Source organism: Dipteris shenzhenensis, chromosome 18 (genome assembly GCF_047967505.1).
Source record: "Dipteris shenzhenensis isolate YYH24624 ecotype China chromosome 18, Dip_SZ_1.0, whole genome shotgun sequence".
In the NCBI taxonomy this organism is placed as follows: Eukaryota; Viridiplantae; Streptophyta; class Polypodiopsida; order Gleicheniales; family Dipteridaceae; genus Dipteris; species Dipteris shenzhenensis.
The window spans coordinates 16,268,004-16,287,783 of record NC_141613.1 but is presented as its reverse complement, the minus strand read 5'-3'; the positions used below and the strand labels follow the sequence as shown (position 1 = coordinate 16,287,783).

The following is a 19,780-nucleotide window of genomic DNA, read 5'->3' as shown; positions in this document are numbered from 1 at the left end:
CAAGGTGTTTGAGGGTGATGCCACATATTCATAAAATGGCCAATCATTGTGACTTGAGCAAACATTAGTGCATTCTTTTGCTCCATTTATTGTCATTGTCAGACATGTCCATTGGCATATATATCTAACTACATCAATACATTCTGATGCCATTTCAATGTATTTCAAAAATAAAGTTCCATAAGCAAGTGGTACAAGTCCACTGGGTAAGGCTTATTATTTCGTCACTTTGATTGAGGCAAGTGTGAAGGGATGGGAGTGGTCTCTTCTTCCATTGGCCATGTGTAGAAAGCTAGTTTGGGATTGTTTTGATGTGGAAGAGTATTCCCTTGGTATGATGCATTTGTGCAGTGGGTGAGGCTTATTATTTAGTCCCTTGACTCATGGAATACTTGGGGTACCTCTAAACTTGGTTGGGATTCTCCTTTCCCTCTCCATATGTGGGCAGTTTGTTGTTTTTTCAAGTGATTGGTGAGGTGAAAGCATAGTTTGAGGTAAAAGGATGGTTACGGTTGGTATTTTGGAGTTGGTGGTGATGATTGTGGGGAATTTTTATGAGGTTATGAAGTGTTTTTTGGTTCTATGGAACCTTTTCATGAGATGTTTTGAGTAATTATACAATTCCTAAAATTTTGTTTTGAGCTTATGCCTCTCATGTGTAGTACGATAGTGAGGTAGAGAGTGTATGTCTTGCTTCCATCCTATGAACCATGTGGAAAATTTGCATTGGAGAGGAAGTTCTGAACTTTTGGAGCATTTGGAATAATTCTAAACTTATGATTAAGGGTGTGGATACAAGTATGGGTCCACCTTATGCCTTACATGTCTTGATCGTAATAATGATGGAGTGAGGTTGCATTGAAATATTGCTGAAAACTAAGTGCTAAAGAGATAGGCTTTTCCATAACCATTCACATGAATTTCAAATGTGCCACATGGTAGTAGTGAAGGGAGACCTCTATCCCTTCTCTTAAGCCCCACCTAGTGCTTGGCCAAGAGATTGGTTCCTAGCCCCTATGCCCACAAGGCGATGGGAATAGATGGAACCAATCTAAGGTCAAGTTCCTAGACTCTTTCAAAAAGAGAGGTAGCTTGAAGAATTTTCTTTTTAATGGATTGAAGAACATTCATTATACTTGAATAATTTTATGCTTTGCATACTCTATAGCATCTTAAATGTTAGCTATTTCATGTCTTTTGGATTTTGAAGTGGGAAAAAAAGGTATCTTTTTTTTTAAATGGTCAGTAATATTGTTATTGCATAACCATGCGGGTTAGCAGCAGTGACCAAGAGGGGTGTGCGAGGGTAGGTTAGCAGCAAGGGTTGGCGGTTTGGATCTCCAAGTGGTTGGGTCTTCAACGGTCGCTTCCCTAACTATCAGAGGGTTCTGTGCACATGCTATTAGTAGCATTCCGATGTCATTCTGTACACAGTTGTTGTGCGAGCTATTGCTTCGGAATACAATGATATTTGGTGTTTTGTCTCTCTTGCATTATCTATATTCCGTTCTCGTGGATATTAAAAATCACTTGACCATCAATGATCACATCAACCACAGGTACATCATCACCAACATCTATATCTACCTTTTGAACAATAGGAATGGAATTTTTCTTCTTTGACACTCTTGTGCTTGCTAGCTTTCCCCATTCTTTCTGTAGTTTTTGAGACAAAGCAAGTAATTGGCCAAAGGTGATATGAGCTTCCTTTTGTTTAAGGTTGGACAACAAGTCATAGCTTCCAATGCCTTGTCCTAAAGGAAAGTTTGACTAGCTAATTCTCCTTCTAGATGCCCTCTTTTTCTTAATACGGCATTCCTCTTCCTAATGTTCCTCATCTACTTCTTCCTTGCTTTCTTCTTCTTCTTTTGCTTTACCATGCCCCCGTTTAGCCATCATTGCCTCTCTTTCCTCATCCCCTGAAGAAGCTTCTAACAAGGATACTTGTTTTTCTTCTTTTTTTCTCAATCTAGGACACTCGGGGCGATAGTGACCTTTTTCATTACATTCATAGCAAGTGACCCCACTCTTATCTCCAGGCCTATCCTCACTCTTTGGTGCTCTAGGTTGTCGTGCATTAACCAAATGCAATTTCAAATCAGCAAACTTTGCCATCGATTGGGAGATATTATGATCAAACTCAGAGGACTTTGGTACCTGAGGAGTGCCCATTACCTCCACCTTAGAAGTTGAAGCTATTGAAGACACAAAAGAGGATTCGATCTTTAGAGAAGCTTCTTTCTTGGTTGCAATGCGAAGTGCCTCCATGTATGTTGTTGGATCTTTACTCATTACTTTCAAGCAGAGACAAGGCTCCAAAGCCATAACAAATTTGCTCATCTTTAAGTGCTCCATCCTTGAGAGACTTTGAGGGGCCGATGATGCAGATGCCATAGCTCGCAAAGCTGCCCTTTCATACTTTGTCCATAAAGTTTCATATCGGATTGCCAACGCAGAGACCATCTCACCCTCTCCTTGATAGAACCGGTCCAACTGCAACATCAAAGCATTTGGCGACTCCACTGCCCCAAATCTCTGCTTCATAACTGCCACCGCTTGGTCCCAATCCTCCTTGGTAGAGTCCAGCAAAGCCTCATGCCAACTCAAGGCTACACTTTCAAGAAAATCAGGCAATGGATCATCCAAAAAGTTGGCATCCTCGAATAAAATCCTGAAGATAAGACTCCGGGTCTCCGGGTCTTCTGCTTGGATCCCTCGAAATACTAGAATCTTCACCATGATGAAACACAAAAAGGAAACACCAAGATCCAAATAATATCCCAAACAAGATCCAAACAAGATCCCACAGAGCCTTAGTATACCAAGACCAACTTTTTATGCATAATCACTTGTTGAAAAACCCTCCACAATGTGATCCTCAACAAAATCTTCAAAAATAAGTGACCAACCAGCACCATGAAAACATTGTGTATACATGCATTCAAGAATCACCCCTCTCACAATTGGAAGTGCACATAACAGCTTCAAGATATTGTACTCTTCATCATTTGCATAGCAAAAGAAGTTGAAAGCATTGAGAATCACCACTCCACTGTTATAGTCAAAAACTACCCAAAGACTTAACTCTTCTTCACACCAAGCTGCCAGTGCATGAAACAATCCCCAATCTATCATTGTGCCTACTGTCGACATTGTCGATTTGCCAACATATTCAAGAGTGCAAACATAAAGGATATGATCATGATGACCGTGCGAATAGCTTGAGCATCACCTTCACAATCTTCAAGTTCTCTTAAACGAGCTGTAATCTCTTCTAACGGAGTTCTTCCAGGCATCTTCTTTATCACATCAGAAACACATGCCTATACTAGGCATATCATGCAATAAAGTATACTCGAGACTGTTTAGTAAGGTGGGATGAATCCAATACCAAATTTACCTGGCATCTCCACCAAAAGATGTGACTTGAAGTTGGGGGTAATGAAACTTCATGCACCTCTTAGCTTCCTGCTCTTCCCAATCTTAATAATAGATACCCTTATCACTTGCAAAGAGAGATGAAGAAAATATTTTCATGCAAAGAAAACCACAACATATCTTTCTCCTTGCTTCCCTTAGAGGAGAATGAATATGGTAACATCCCAAGTGACGTTGTAGTCCAGCATTGAGGGAAGAATAGGATCCGCAGAGGCCATTATCTCACCAAGCAAGTCCGCGCCAAAGAGGAGAGCGATGCGTTGTTGGAAGAAGATCTTTTTTCTCCACATGACATGAACTGATATATATCTAAGGGGCTTGAAGGGGCTGATTTGGCTGGATGGGTAAATTCCGGGGAAACATGGCACCTCCTTCACATAAGCCTCTAGAAATGGCTCAAAATCATTCTACAAACTGCTAGAAAACACAGAGGTCTATAACTTCCACCAGAAAACTGATATCAGGAATTAAAGTATATAGAAGGATGTGCCTTGAGGGAGCTCCGTACTGATATAAGTTTTGTTGAAAACAGATAACCGGTTGAAGAGATATGGACAATTTACTAAAAGGGGGTAAAAACTGTCATGAAAATAGACTATCAAACACAGAGACTCATAACTTTTTACATTGGTATTTGATTCAAGATCTAATAACATAGGAACATGCAGCTTGAAGAGAGCTTCGTGCTGATATAAGTTCATCAAAATCAAACTACCGAGCAGAAAGTTATCAGCAAAACACTAACAGGGGGTCAAACTGTCATAAAAACTACCCTCCACCCATGTAATTTCGCCTGAGCAAACTACTTTCTCAAGGCTCCACAATTATCAACGATCCAATACCCCTAGAATTCTCCTAAAAGAGAGGAAGAAGCTTGCCTGGTGGCTCGGGAAACAGATGGACCATGTGTGCACAGTGAGCGGCTGAACAAGAACTACTTTAGAGACTTGAATAGAGAGAGAAAAGGACATAGGAATGGAGACTTAAGGAAAATGATAAGAATGACTTTCATTGCCATGAGAGTAATACTCCACTCAAATACACTCAAAATACTATAAACACAAGGGAGAAGAAGAGGTTTCATACATACAAGAGGGAGCGAAAGCTCCAAGACTACTCATAGAGAGAGGGAATAAACTAGAGAGAGATGGACTCAAGAGTCGACATAAGAGAATATCTACAAGAGGGAGAGAAGGCTCATGGAAGAGGCTTGAGGAGACTAGAGCTACAGCAACATGAGGCCTAATGGTGGAAGAGATGATGAACAAGGGAGAGGAGGGCTCCTTTTATAGAGATTTTGTCACCCTCCTTCACCCATTTACAATTGCTGCCTGTAGATTCCTTTTCCCATCAATCACATAAGCCCGTATGTCACCATACATGTTCTTTTTGGCTACTCTTGCCATGTGTCCCATCAAAAGATGCTCAAGACTCTTAAAATATTGAGAAAGTCAAGAGTCTCCCCACATGGAGCCCATAGGGACCCTCTCTTTTCCATATGTCCACATCCTCCTTATTCCACATGGGAATTCTGGAAGGACTCCTCTTGACTCCACACTCCTCCACATGCCTTCCACATGCTTGGCATGTGGCCTCTCTTATATTATTGGAACACATGGACATGAGCCCACCTCTTTATATGACTCACTCTTCCTATTTTCTAAGAACCCCATAATATCCCATACACAAATAACTCTCACCCCATACCAAGGTATTTATAATTCATACCTATGGTATTTACAATGATCCATTCCACTCATCCTCTCAATCCCATACAATATCTTAGGAAATAGAAATAAGTGAGAGCCGCTAGGCTATCACTTGATACCCAAACTTTTATCAAACATAGAAGAAAACAATACCAATGCCAAATAAAAAATATCAATGTTGACCATGTGATGTACTCTTGGAGATTGCTAGGGAATGCTCACTATTCTCTTGACTACTACTATCACACTAGGTAGCATGTCATCAAATATTCCACATTCTATGGTTGTCTACAATTCTATATATATGACATTGTCAACCACTTGTTTGTCTGCTCTTCCATCTTATTCCTTCATAACCATGATGACAAGTAGCTTACTTTAGTTCCTCATCAAAAACCACATCTCGGGAAGCATACATTCTGTGAGTTACAAGATTGTATATCTTATAATTTTAACTTCTTCTATACACCCAACGGTATTGCACTTCCCACTCTTGAATCAACTTGCCTCTCTTTTCATTTGACTTTGCATCCAGTCCAAGCTTCCTCTAGTGCCATATCATGTGGAGAACTATAGGGGAATATCTCAATAAGTAGAATGGTTATGCAAATTTCTTCTACCCACACTTGTTGCGCATGTTTCTAGTATGCATCTTGTTCCTTAGAGGAGTACACAAGAATTGTGTAGCTCTTCCTTTCCCCTACTCAATTTTATTTTTGTCTCTTGGACAAGGCAAAGTATTTGCTTATTCCCCACTCCAAAGCTCATGCTTTGGAGACATATTATACCCCCATTCTTAAATCTTTTGATTTGGAGGCATATTCCCTCCCCATTGTTAAATCTTTGATTTGACAACTTTTTACCATAGTCTTGAACTGTTAGCCTTTCAAGAAGTTAGGATCTAGGAGAATACTTTTTTAATGCAATCATGAATAAATTTGACAAAGATCACTGATTGATAGAACATTATAATGCCATATGCCGACAATTGAAGATGGCGGATTGATAGCATATCAATCATATACCCTACAATGTCACTGTGCACTAGTTCCAAGGTTCACTTAGATTTGGTGGCCTGATTCTTTGGAAGATACTCTGTGTGATATTTCCCATATTTTAGGCATCCTTCACACTAATCGCCCTCTTTGTTAAAAGCACTATGTCCAATCATACATTCTCTTTATCCCATGGGTGTGATTGACAACTTATATCTCTCAATCCATGTCCAATGGTTCTTTCTTTAGTGAATAATATTATTTCCTCGTTTTATCAAAGAGAACTAAGATCTTCTAACCATAATATTGTAGAACTAATCGTAGATTCATGACAAGTTGTATCACATAAATCACATCAGAAAAGGATTTGATCTCACCATCTAGAATCTATGAATTGATATGTCAACAATCTCTTTGATTGGAAGTGGTTGATTGTATCCAAGATGAACATATGGATCTCTTTGAACTCAATCAAGTTTCTTGAACCAATCACATCTACAACACATGCTGTAATACACCACTATCCAAATGTCACAGCTGGCAAATTGCTTTGATGCAATGAAAGCTATGCATAGCTTGATTTCCTTGAGATGTCCCTGATCTCAACATGATCTATCTAGCACAATTGGATCTCTTTATATTGCACAACACATTTTATGTGAGCTTTCACCTCTTTCTGACACTTTTAATGCATACTCTACTTTTGCTACATATGCTTTAAACTATTTCTTACCGTTGTTGGTTTTGATTTAGAGATGTGCTTGCCTATTATGAATAGTAGTAGATGTTAGCTCTTGTCAAGTGCAACCTCGCTCACAAGCCATAGAGCATAGGAACCTCGGTCTAGTAGCTCATTGAAGCACCACAATATATCTCTTACCATCATCCTAGACTATAGATGGCATTATGTTTCAATTGAGGACCTAGTACAAGGCCTATAAGGAGTGTATAAGCAATCATTGCTGTGGCAAAAGTGAAGCTCCAACCAAGAGGCAAGATCTTGGACATAGGCTTTAGCTAGTGTATGAAAGCCTATAATGCAAGTAGTAACCCATTGTAACTCTAGTGCCAAGCATCAATGCTAACACTTCCATTCAATAGATGATCTTAAATAAACACTCAAACAACACTTTTACATGTGGCTAGCTCAAGTACCCTACAAGCAAAGGAGAGACCACTTAAACTTGACGTTCATATTTAGTGCTCAAAGTCTTAAAAACTATGCATGGATAGATACATATTCTAATAATACACATTGACCAAATGTTTGGTTTTATATGCTTAGAGCTCTTGCTACAAAACACAATATCTATATGGACTAAATGCTACCTCTCCACTATTTTAATGTAGAGAGCCCAACTCTTTCATTCATGCTCATTGTGATCTCATGTACCAAAACTAGACCTTATAACTAGAAAGCTATGCATTAAACAAGATGACACATAGAAACAAAGAGTATTGGTGGGTGGTCAATTTACATACTTGTAGACCAATACCATAGGAATTTTAGGCCTAAATTTAGTTGGTGAAAGTAAGAAGATTTTCTATGAAGGGGATGATTAGAGGCACATAATGGAACACACTCCCTACTCTTTTTTCCTAACTCATATGGTTCCTTTTGAAAAGTGTTACTATAAAACACTCGATGGATTACAACTACCATCATTAAAAGAGAGTGACACGAAGCATGATGCCAAGCTTAGTAACCAAATCACCTATCATCATTATATATCTTTGTTATTATAGTTTAGATACAATGTGTTTCCCATGCTAAAGTTTAACTATAAGGGCATTCATGTATATCTCAAAATAGCCAATATGGGTTGTTAGGGGAAATTTTGAAGAGGAGGGTTTTTATAATAAATATCTAGCCCCATATGGATGTAGAGAGGGGTCCCCATATCTATCTAACCAAGCCCCCACACCCACCTCACTAGTACAACCTCCTTTGCATTCCTACATGTAAGGTAGCAAACCTATATAAGGTGCTAGCCCGCAAGGGAATGATGTGTGAATTAATGTAGGTATGTGGTCTCAGGTACACAAGATTATGCTGTTGCTAGTTTGATCATTAGTCCTTGATATTGATGCAAGATATTTTGTGTAACAATTTTGATATATAACCTAATTTTTTGTTTGTTTGACAATAAACACATACACATAAAAATTGAATCATGTTTGATATGGCAATTAAGTTGTCCGATAAAAGCACTTTCTTTCATTTTCAATTAGCCACATTAATTGATTATTGAAATGGTAGAGTTATAGCTCACTATCATTTATGTAGAGGGTGTGCACTCTTGAACGAGCTTGTGAGTCCATCCATACACAAATGTACCTTGCCTAATAGCTCATGGGAAAATTAAAAAATCTTATGCAAGTCAATCACATTGTGTGCATTTTGTCTTGCATGGTGTGTGTCCATGTGCATGCATGACAGAACTTTGTGACTCGCTTACATGAAGCTAATATAGAAAGGGGGTTATGGATTGCTAGCAAAAGGCAAATATTAGAACTTGATTGTTCATGGGCAAAACTTTGAAAGGGAAATGTATCATCACTTGGAAGCTACATGAGTGTATGGTCAAAAAGTTGAAAGTCAAATGTATCATCAATCGAAGGTAATGAATGGTATGTTGAGATAAGGAAAAATATTGGGAGGGACGTTGTGGGGAACTTAATTCATGGACGTCTAGGAGTGTGGAGGCCTAGCTACATTCATATGGGCATTTTCATCTCAAGCTAGCGGTAGTTGACTTGAGAGTATATATTTTAATTGTGTGAGAAATATAAATGTTACATATGTGCATGACACAAAAAACTAGCAAAGTCTTACTTTTTAAAAGGATAGACCCACAAGCCCAACAAACTGTCTCGACAGTTGCTAGTTTGTTATAGTTACAATGGATATTCCTTAGAGAAGCTTGCATTTTTAAGTACATCTTTTGAAGACAAATGCCTCTTAGCATTTGAGAAAGAAATTAGTGTGAGCATTTGGGGAAACCATTATTCATGAACATTGGTGTGAACAACGATGCTATTCTCAACATATGCTCGAAGGTGCTTGTAGAGAGTGAGATTTGCTATAGGACCTTAAAGATGATCAATACATTCTAAAAGATATAGGTTTTTGTCCTAGGGCCTTTCACACATATATGGTGATTTAGTGGTAGTTTGAGTAAAGACTTAATAAATTTGGGTTACTTTAACTCCCTTGTGCATTCACTCACTTAGATTATGTTTGCTAATGCTCCCACTTCAAGTAAGTATATGTGAATCATAAGAGAGAGCACGCACTTCCTTGAGCTTAAAGAATCTATACTAGAGGCATGTAAAGTATAGGACAACTATGGGTGGGGCCCTATGACTTTTCCTAGTTGAAGGACACCCATGGACATCTTACCATCCAATAAAAAAGCATCTTTTGAGGAATTTGAAAATACATAGTTACTTAGGGGTAGAGCCCAATGATGTTTTCTTGGGATGAATGATGGAAACTGATGTGCATAGCAATCATGTCTTTACACACACACACGTGCGCACGCACATGCACACGCACGTGCATGCAACACGGACACGTACATGTGCACGTGCGCACGCATGCACTCACGCATGGATGTGTGTACACACACATGGATGTGTGTGGAGACACACACGCACGCACATACATACATGCGTGTGTGTGTGCGCATGCACGTGCAATCATGCATGTATGTATAGATTTGAAGGAGGTGGTTAAGGGTTTAAGGAGAGTTGCTCAAGGTAGCTTACACAAGATTGTAGCAAAAATAAAAATACAAAAAGATGCATAGTTTGATACAAGGTTTAACTACCCTGTGGTTGACTTAGACCATAGGATGTGATCAAGTGGAAGGAAGAAGCTTGTAGGCCTGTTGGCAACCCTATAGAGGTCGCAAAGATTGAAACAAAGGTGGCAGTTTCAAGTAGCATTGACAGCATAGCATTTTTTTTTGGCAGGAAAAAAGAGGCAAAATTATTATTATTTACTTTTTCTACTTTTTGTATTTCTTACTTTTTTGGCAAGATAGTAAATTGACTTTACATTGGGATTAGGTAAGGGGCCATAAGGACGTACAAGTAGTGCATGCATGGGGGTGAATGAGAGGGTGATGATGGTGTTTCACACACACACACATACACACACACACACACTCTCTCTCTCTCTTTCTCTCTCTCAATGTGTCTTTCTATCTTTCTTTCTTGAGATATCAGATTGAACTCAAAGGTCTGTGGGGTATATGCACTTGCACGGTCTCTCTCTCTCTCTCTGTATATATATATATATATATATATATATATATATATGTATATTTCATTTTGTCGTTTATGGAGAAGGACATTGAGCTCCAGGGTTGAGGGTTGTGGGAGGAAGGGATGATAAGTGGATAGATAGATGGATAGACAGATTGTATTAGAAAGACAAAATGAAGAGAGTAGGGAGTAAAGAGTGTGGGTATGTACGAGGAATTGAAGGCCAATGAAAAACAACCAAAGAGGAGGTGTAAGAAGGGGAGGAGGCGAAGCATTAAGAGATATAGTTGTGCATTTTTGGCTCAACAAAAGAAAGAAAGGAAGAAGGAAAGAAGGAAACAGACAACGAAGAAGAAGAAGACGACGACGACGACGACGACGGCCAACAGAAGAGCTTACTCCGCCATAGCCATAAACCTTCCCAAGCTCTCCATCGCCATAGCCACCACCTCCTCCTCTCCTCCTTCTATGGCTCCCCCTCTCCCTTCCTGACTCCCCCCCCCCCCCCCCCCCCCTTCCCCCCCCTCCCTCCCCATGGCTCGCCTCCTCGATTCCTCCCTCCTCGGCCCTGCCTTCCCCCCCCATTGGTCCTCCTCCGACCCCCTCGAGCTTTGCTCTCCCTGGCCCCTCCCGGATCCTTCTCCCTCCCCTTGCATCCCCGCCGGTCTCCTTCGGAGTCGTGCCCTTGACAGGGCCCACGCCGTCCAGCCCGAATGCCATTGCCAGAATGTGTTTAGAGCGCGTACGCGCATGAGGTGCACAGATTACAGGACTTCGTCGAGCTCGTTCAATAAGAAGAAGTATCTGGGAAGTCGACGCGTTCTTATCGAAGACAACAGGACCCACTACTCGGGCAACGAGAGAGCTTCCAATGAATCCTACTCGTCATTGTTCTCAGCGCGCGCTCGCTCAAATGCACAGTCGAGGAGGAAATGGGCGGGCACGTCATCGTTTTCTATGGGATCTGACGGCTACTCTAGAAGGTGGCAGGACGATGTAAGTATTCAGCAGAGATATGGAGATGGAGCTGTCTTCGGGAGAAAGCTTTCCACTAGTGATGAGTGGCTCGAAAGAGATACATACAATGAGGCTAAAATCAAGGTTATAGGCGTCGGAGGAGGCGGCTCGAATGCTGTGAACAGGATGCTTGAGAGTGACATGAGAGGCGTGGAGTTTTGGATTGTCAATACGGACCTGCAAGCTTTGAAGATGTCCCCCTTGCCTACTGATAACCGGTTGCAAATAGGAGAGCAGTTGACCAGAGGACTTGGTGCGGGGGGAAATCCAGACATAGGCATGAATGCAGCAGAAGAAAGTAGAGCACTTGTGGAGGAAGCTGTTCGCGGAGCAGACATGGTCTTTGTCACAGTATGTACACGCCATCCATGACCCTTTAGATGCAAATTAAGAACCTTAAAATTCTCCGTTCTCTCTACCTTTTACAAAGCTGCTGTTGTGTGATACCTGATGTCGTCTTGAATTGTCAATTTTACATTTCTGCAAGGCAAGGACTGAAATTGACAGTGCAAGGCTATTCTCTATGTTCTTTTTATTTCCTTAATGCATTCGATAATATGTGATGACAGTGCTCAGGAATTTTTAGATTAATAGCAAAGGAAGTTATGGAAATATGTGATCAACAAATGCATGGCATTTCTATCTCGTGGTTAGTTGGTGTGTTCACCGTGGGCATAATATTCACTGTGAGCTTACGGCTTGAGTGCAGCAAAAAATGACTTTGTGGCCAGTCAATTTTATCTTACAATGGTGAACCTTGACAGGCTGGCATGGGTGGTGGAACTGGCAGTGGAGCTGCTCCTGTCATTGCCGGAGTTGCAAAGTCCCTAGGCATTTTAACTGTTGGGATTGTGACTACCCCTTTCTCTTTTGAAGGACGTAGGAGAGCACTTCAGGCACAAGAAGGAATTGCAGCTTTGAGATACAGTGTTGACACGCTCATCACCATTCCTAACGACAAGCTTTTAACAGCCGTTTCTCAGTCTACACCTGTGACAGAAGCCTTCAACCTTGCAGACGATATTCTTCGCCAAGGTGTCAGAGGCATTTCGGATATTATCACAGTATGTGTTCTGCTAGTTCTGATCAGACTCTTTTTTGTATGCTTATTCTTAACTGAGATTTGTCGAATGCGCTTTCCTGGTTGTTCGTTCAACTATATTACTGTGTACTGAAATTTATCTAGGATGTAGGTTCCAGGCCTAGTTAATGTGGATTTTGCTGATGTACGGGCAATCATGGCTGATGCTGGCTCATCCTTGATGGGAATTGGCACTGCAAGTGGTTAGTCTCTCTCTCTCTCTCTCTCTCTCTCTCTCTGTCTCTCTCTCTGTGTCTGTTTATACCCCCCCACCGCATTATTTGTTTAGTGAAATTATATTTTGAACTTTTACTTTTCTCCGTGCCTTCCAAACTTGGTGGACATGTGTAGTCAAGGTGATTCTTAGCAGTCATATATTTTGTGAGGTTAATTTTGTTGCTGTTACCACACTTTTGTTTGAGACACTCATGTGTATTGAGGACAGGTTTTAGTCTCGTTGGTGTCCAGGTAATCTCTCCAGGTAATATCTGCAAGCAGTTGACCTAAGGACTTCCAGTTTCCAGGCCTAGTAGTATTGTCATAAAACATGACTACTGCATCAAATGACTTGTAGTGAATTCAGGTGACTGATTCCGGGGTAGCAAGCTTGTCGCCCTCCACTTGGGGGAGTTTCCTGCCTTCAAAGCTGCATTTGCCTGGGTTCTTGGGTGGCCCTGATGTGCTCATGTATTCAGCCTTACAGATGGACCGAGCAATGATGCTCTTCCTGTTGTACATTTTATGTGGGAGTGAAATCCATTGTCCCGTTCAAAAGGCTCACAACAGGATGTATGCCATATACTACCTGAACGTACAATGCATGGTACAAGTAGCATGCCATGACGACATGGAGAGGATGCATGTGACAATCGATGAATTTACATGAAATGGGTACATATGAGCAAACCTACTTTTCTTATCACCATAACTACAGCACATACGCCGCTATTGGGGAAGTCAAAGGCTATATGAAGCTATCCACCATGAACATCACAATGTACGTATGCTGGAACACTTTAGAACAAAATCGGTAGAAAGGCGGAGTACATGATGTGTCTAGACATGGCAGGGAACCGCATAACTTGTAGGATGAGCGTCAGTGATGATGTGGGACACTGGGGCATCTTTGCTCTATTTGTAGCGCTTAATGTTCTAGGATTGGGTGGACCAATTACCTGACCTACCACGAACTAGCCTGTGGGCTGACCTGCCTGCTGATTAACCAGCCCTTTGGCTGGTTTGGCTGGGCTATGTTAACTAGCCATGTGGCCCATGCCTTGGGCCAATTTGGTCCGCCTAGGGGGACCGTTATTGGATCCTAATACAGGGTCCCAAGTGTGCTTACTTCAAAGGAGAGAGTGGTCCAATGTGAACACCTGGAGTTTATTGCCAATCGTCGGTGGTTCTTAACCTGGCTTCTCATCATTTGGGGGACATACACGTGGAGCTTCTATGGACTACCCTAGGTGAGACATCAAAGATTTATCAATGTATGGCAAAGAATTTGGAAATTGATTGAAGGATTCTAGCTATATTGCATGCACAAGAGTACAAATTTCGAGAACTTCGAATGTGCAAACTTCATTCGACTTGAAGGCCGACCAGTCTTGTAGAGCAATACAAAGCAGCACTATTATCTCAAGACTATGATCTTGGATTGAGGAAGTCTTAAGAATCAATGCCACCTTCTTTGTGTAGCCCTTGCTAGTTTGCAAAGACTTGCAATCACAATCACTGCAGAATTTGAAGACTATCTGCAGTAAGTTGAGGCTCCTGAGATATTAGCATGGAAACTGCTACATAACTAAGCCATGCACGGCTATTTTATCTAGGTAATGATGAGATAGGAGTTAGAAACCCCTTGAGATTATTATGTTCCAATACTTGGTGCATTGGGTGGGCATTCATTTCCAACGCTTCTTGTGATTTGTAATGATGTGAATGGCAAATGTATAAGGTGAGCCAATGAGGACAAAGTGATCATCAAATCTAAAGCTATGGAGAAGGTGATTGCTTGAGGTGTCGAAGGAGGACTCTACAAGATTAGCACAATGTTGGTACAAGGAGACAAAGTAATGTTGAGATTGTGGCACGAGAGGTTTTGGCACATTGTGGATAGTGTAATGTAGCTGCACTAGAATAGCAAGCAAATGTTTATTAGACACTTAGCCTTGAAAGATAAGCTTATAGTAGTGTTGGAAATAGAGGATAGAATCACTCCAAAGAGACCGTCGTGCTCCGGAACTGCTCTCGGGTATGTCTGCGACCCGTGAGTCTGCTAATGTCTTCAAATACCATTGAGGTAGCTTCTACTCAGATGGAGGTATTTTGGATGAAGTTGACTTGGGAGCTGGCTCCGGAATGGCATGCTCCTCCTCCTCCTCCTCCTCCTCCTCCGGATCTTCAGTTAGCTCCACCTCGCGGATGGTTGCTTTGGGTGGGGGTAGCGCTGGAAGTTTTGGAACCTCCTCGGCAGGCTGTGGCTCGGTCTCTTCAAAGATCACATCCCTGCTGATAAGGATCTTCTTCTTGTCCGAGTCGAATAGGCGGTAGGCCTTGGACTCTTCGCTATATCCCACAAAGATACAGCTTCGGCTATGGGGATCCAACTTTGTTCGCTCATCTTTGTGTACATGCACAAATGCTTTAGAACCTAAAACCTTTGTCTTGGTTTTGTTGAGGATGTGAACGGCAATGTTCACGGCTTTACCCCAGTAGGCTTTTGAGAGATTCCTCCCTCGCAACATGGTCAACCCTGTCTCTGTGACGGTCTTGTGTTTCCTCTCAGCAACTCCATTCTGCTAAGATGTGCGAAATGTCTCTTGACCTCTTGCTTCTTGCAGAATCCATTGAACTCGGTCGAAGTGAACTCCCCCCCTCTGTCGGTGCGGAAGGCTTTGATTGCCTCCCCGCGCTCCCTCTCTACCTGGGCCTTCCAGACTGAAATCATCAATAAGTAAGAGAGAATACTGTGAACGTGCGAATGAATTTGTCGACATTGGGCTGCAGATGTCAGCGCGAACTAACTTGAGCGGCTTCTTGGCCCGTGATGAGGCCTCCTGTGGGAACTTGTCCTTGTGTTGCTTGCCTTTCACGCAAGCCGTGCAGACATGATCATTGCTTGCAATCGGTGGAAGTCCATTCACTATCTTTGTCTTTTACATCTCGGAGAGAGTGCCATAGTTGACATGACCAAACCGCTCGTGCCATAATCTGGATCTTCCATGGTCCCCGTACACCACCAGAGCGTTGAGCTGATTAGCCCATGCTCCTCTACACCTTGAGCCACCACCTGTCCGTTTGCCTTGGATGTGATAGTGACCTTGCTGTTGTCGAATAATACTGACATATTGTGCGTGTCCATCTGACTGACAGACAATAGGTTCTTGCATAGATCCGGTATGTACAGTACACCGGAAATCAGCTCCTCGTTTCCAGCAGTCGTAATTAATGGAATACTACTGACACCCTTCACAGGACACATGTGCTTTGAAGCTCCACTGTCCACATACCAACCTTCCTCTCCCTCACTGAATGCATACGGGGAGTAGTACTCAGTGATGATGAAGAGAGCACCGGTCCTGACATTTCTAATTCAGTCTTTGGCTCCTCCTTGGACTTGGACTCCTTCTTCTTGAGGTCCGCCTTCTTCTTGCGGCACTCTTTAGTAGAATGACCAAGCTTCTCACAGTAGAAGCACTTCATTTGCCTCTTTCTCTCTGTATCTGATGGGATATCTCAAGGTGTATGCCCCAGGCACACCTTGGTTTCTATATGTGTGTGCTAGAGGGGCAGTTAGGTGTGTTAGGTGGAGCTAGATGCTTCTAGAGGATAGGGGAGAGATTCTAGGAGCTTGGTGGCCTTTGGTATGAGGTCATCTATGATGTCAGTGTGGATGTAGAGGTAGCCTACATATGGCCCTCATTTCTCTTCATTCTATGAGACAGTTCTTCATTTGTGTCCATCTTCTTGTCTCCATTTTGCTTAGCTTGCTCTTTTCCAACATGGTATCAGAGCAGTACCAGCCTCCTTAAGCCTGATCCCACCACCTCATCATCTTCTTCTCCACCTCCACCTTCTTCACCATTCTTCCCCCTTTCAGCCCAGCTCTTGGAGCTTCGAATCCTACACCTACAGTCGACTATTGCCCAAGCCCTTGGAGCTGGAGAACCCCTAGACATAGGCGACCATACCCCCCAGAGGATTTCTCAACATTGTCCCTATGCAGCCCGAATAGCGCAGTTTTTCGCCATCTCTCTGTTGCAGAATACTCCCTGCCTGTTGCACCATTGCTCGAGCCCTCTTAGGAGAAGATGGGCGACCTCAAGACGATCATTTTGAGTCACTTTGCAGCCCATTTGGTTCAGTAACGAGGGAGAAAACGTCAAAATACAGACTCAGCCTGCAGCAGCTCCCCCGGGCAAAACAGCGCACCATTTCGCCCAACCTCTGTGCTGGATCTTCTCCTTATGAGAGCTTTCTTTTGCTCCAGAAAGCCCCTTGAGTGCTTCACTCTGTTGCTCCAATTTCGGCCTCCAGCCTCGAACTGCTCAATTTGGGGATAACTGTGATCTCTCTTTCCGTTTGCAACTATTTCCAGAGGTTTCATGATAGAAAGTTCTGGAATTATATCAGTTATCCTTTTTCTTTAGGATATTTGATCATTGGATGTGATCTAGAGCACATTTGAGTTGCATCTTTGGAGCACCTTCCTGCAGTTTGACAGTTTTACAAGCATATGCATAAAAAAAATTGTGGTCAAAGGTCAGCATTTCTTCAAAGATTTGACTGTCAAAGACTGTATCAGATCAGTTTGACAAAGATCTACCCTCTCATGGCACCTTCATTTGACTCCAAGTACAAGAAAAAGATGAAGGTCAGATACCTAAGATATGCTTCTCTACACAACTATGGAGATGACAAGATAATTGTTCTCTCGAAGGATATGATTTTCAGATCCACTTGTTTTACTTCTTTTATCATGGTACCATCTTATAAGGCACTAGACACTGCCCATGTGGTAAGACCTTGCCTTGACATGGATATTTTGCTTTGCTACAAGAAGAGGCTTCTTGTCAAGCCCACATCATCCAAGAGATGATGAGTATGTTTTTTGAGCTCCACTTGTATCTCCCCTAGTTGTCAAGGTACTCTGCGTGGATAGTCCTCCAAAATGATTGTAATAAACTGTGAGTTCTTTGTCCTCACCTCTAGTCACCTATGATGTAGACCATGTGAGTATGTGTTGTCCCCTTGGTACCTCCTGCAGACTTGTGTGATGTACAATGCCCTTGTCTTTCAAAAAAGCATCAAAATCTGCAGACAAATACTCCCCTCCTCTATCTGTGCATAATGTCTGTATCTTGAGTCCTGATTCATTCTCAATCGTGGCTGCAAAGTGTTTGTAAACCATAAACACTTCTGATTTGCGTTTCAGCCCATAAACCGAAGTGTAGTTGGAGTAGTCATCTATAAAAGTGACAAAGTAAAGATGACCACCCAATGATGGAGTCCTCATGGGACCACAGACATCACTATGGATAAGCTGTAATTTTCGAACAGCTTTTACTGATCCATCCTTCTTAAAAGGAAATCTGTGCATTTTACCAAGAATGCACCCTTCACAGGCATGTGGAGGAGGTGTTTCAAGAGGAGGCAATGCATCAACCATGGCATGTTTTTGAAGCGTCATCAAGCTGCCATAATGCATGTGTCCATATCTGGCATGCCATAACTCCGCATTTCGCATAGCAGCAGTAGGAGTGCAAACTGCAAGAGCATGTGCTGGTCTTTTCTCATACATGTCAAGCTGAAAAAGACTACGTAACAAAGTGCCAGACAATCTCAAGGTATAGTCATTTTCTCTGTCATGGACTGCACACTTGTCATCTTCAAAAATGACTTGAAATCCAGCTCTGTTAAGAGTGGACACTGAAAGTAGACTTCTTGTGATACCATGCACATACAAGACATCAGAAATTTTGAATATTGAGCCATCAATGGCTGTAAGTTTAACTTCTCCTGTACCACGAATTGAATAGGAGGAGTTGTTGGCACGAACGTATGGAACAGCCTAGAATGGCTGTATGGACTGATGCGCAGCTTGCCTCTGAAGATGCACGTACGGGCTGGACTCTTCCAAGCTTGGAATGAAGAGTGACTAGCGAGCAGACTGAAGGAGCTTAGCAAGTGCAGGTGATCGACTTGCTCTGATACCAAATGTGAGTAGAAAGGGAGAGAGCAAAGTGTGAGAGAGCTGAAAACGATAGTTGCAATAGATGAGTGTAATACAACTGAAGAGAGTGATAGGTTTTGTCTAAGTGACAAAACCTTATCCTTCACTAACCGTACGGTTAGTGAACTAACTGTGGTTAGGGGGAAAGACCTCTAAGTGAGGGAAAAGTGCCCCTAACCTACTTATTACATTACATTGGTCACTGCTAAATTATAATAATAATTCTAACAGTATGTACATAGCTATGTACCTACCCATCAACATACAACAAGTGATATACATATTTACATTTTTGTCCACACAGCGTCTTATTCGCAAATTTGCCAAGAAGGGAGCTCCTCTTATTGACCTCTTGAAGAAGGATGCTTTTCGGCGGTCAAAGGAAGCACGATGCAGCTTTGAAGACTTGAAATTTGCTCTCACTCATGCACCTGTCTTGGTATGCCCTGATTTTTCACGTCTTTTCAATGTGGAAGCACATGCTAGTGGCAAAGGAGTGGGGGTTGTTCTGAGGCAGGAACACGGGGTAATAGCCTTTGAAAGCAGGAAATTTGATGCCAAAGAACTAAATTACCATGTTTAAGATTAGGAGATGTTAGCTATCTTGCATGCTTTCAAGAAATGACACCACTATCTTTACGGGAGTAAAATTAAGGTGAAAACAGATCATAGGACAGATTCTTCCTCACCCAGTCAAATTTGTCATATAAGCAAAAGAGGTGGTTGGCTGCAATCCAATCCTATGATTTTGACATTGAGTATAGAAAAGGGAAGGAAAATGTGGTTGCAGAACTTTGTCCAAGATGTGGGTTTGCAATTTGTCTGCTATCTCTACCATATATTAGGAGTCGATTCATGGCATTCAAGAAGAGTGTTGGAGATATCATAGTCAAAGAGTGTGTTAGTGTGTAGTACTAGGTAATCTAGTACTAGCCTATGTGTGTGAGTCTTGTGTGAGTGCCACTTGTCATCATGGGACTTATCCCATATGCACTAGGTGCTAGTCTGTGAGTGAGTAGCCTATAAAAGGCTT

General features: G+C 42.0%; 1 protein-coding gene across 1 annotated transcript in view; it reads left to right on the top strand.

Moving 5' to 3' along the window:
- Nucleotides 1–10,633: 10,633 nt before the first annotated feature.
- Nucleotides 10,634–19,780, top strand: part of LOC147890862 (cell division protein FtsZ homolog 2-2, chloroplastic-like) — a 34,953-nt gene continuing 25,806 nt past the window's right edge. The window contains exons 1-3 of the mRNA XM_087389866.1: nucleotides 10,634–11,782; nucleotides 12,196–12,495; nucleotides 12,625–12,715. Coding sequence (XP_087245992.1) covers nucleotides 10,949–11,782; nucleotides 12,196–12,495; nucleotides 12,625–12,715 — 1,225 coding nt within the window. The 5' untranslated portion in view covers nucleotides 10,634–10,948. The remainder of the gene's footprint in view (nucleotides 11,783–12,195; nucleotides 12,496–12,624; nucleotides 12,716–19,780) is intronic.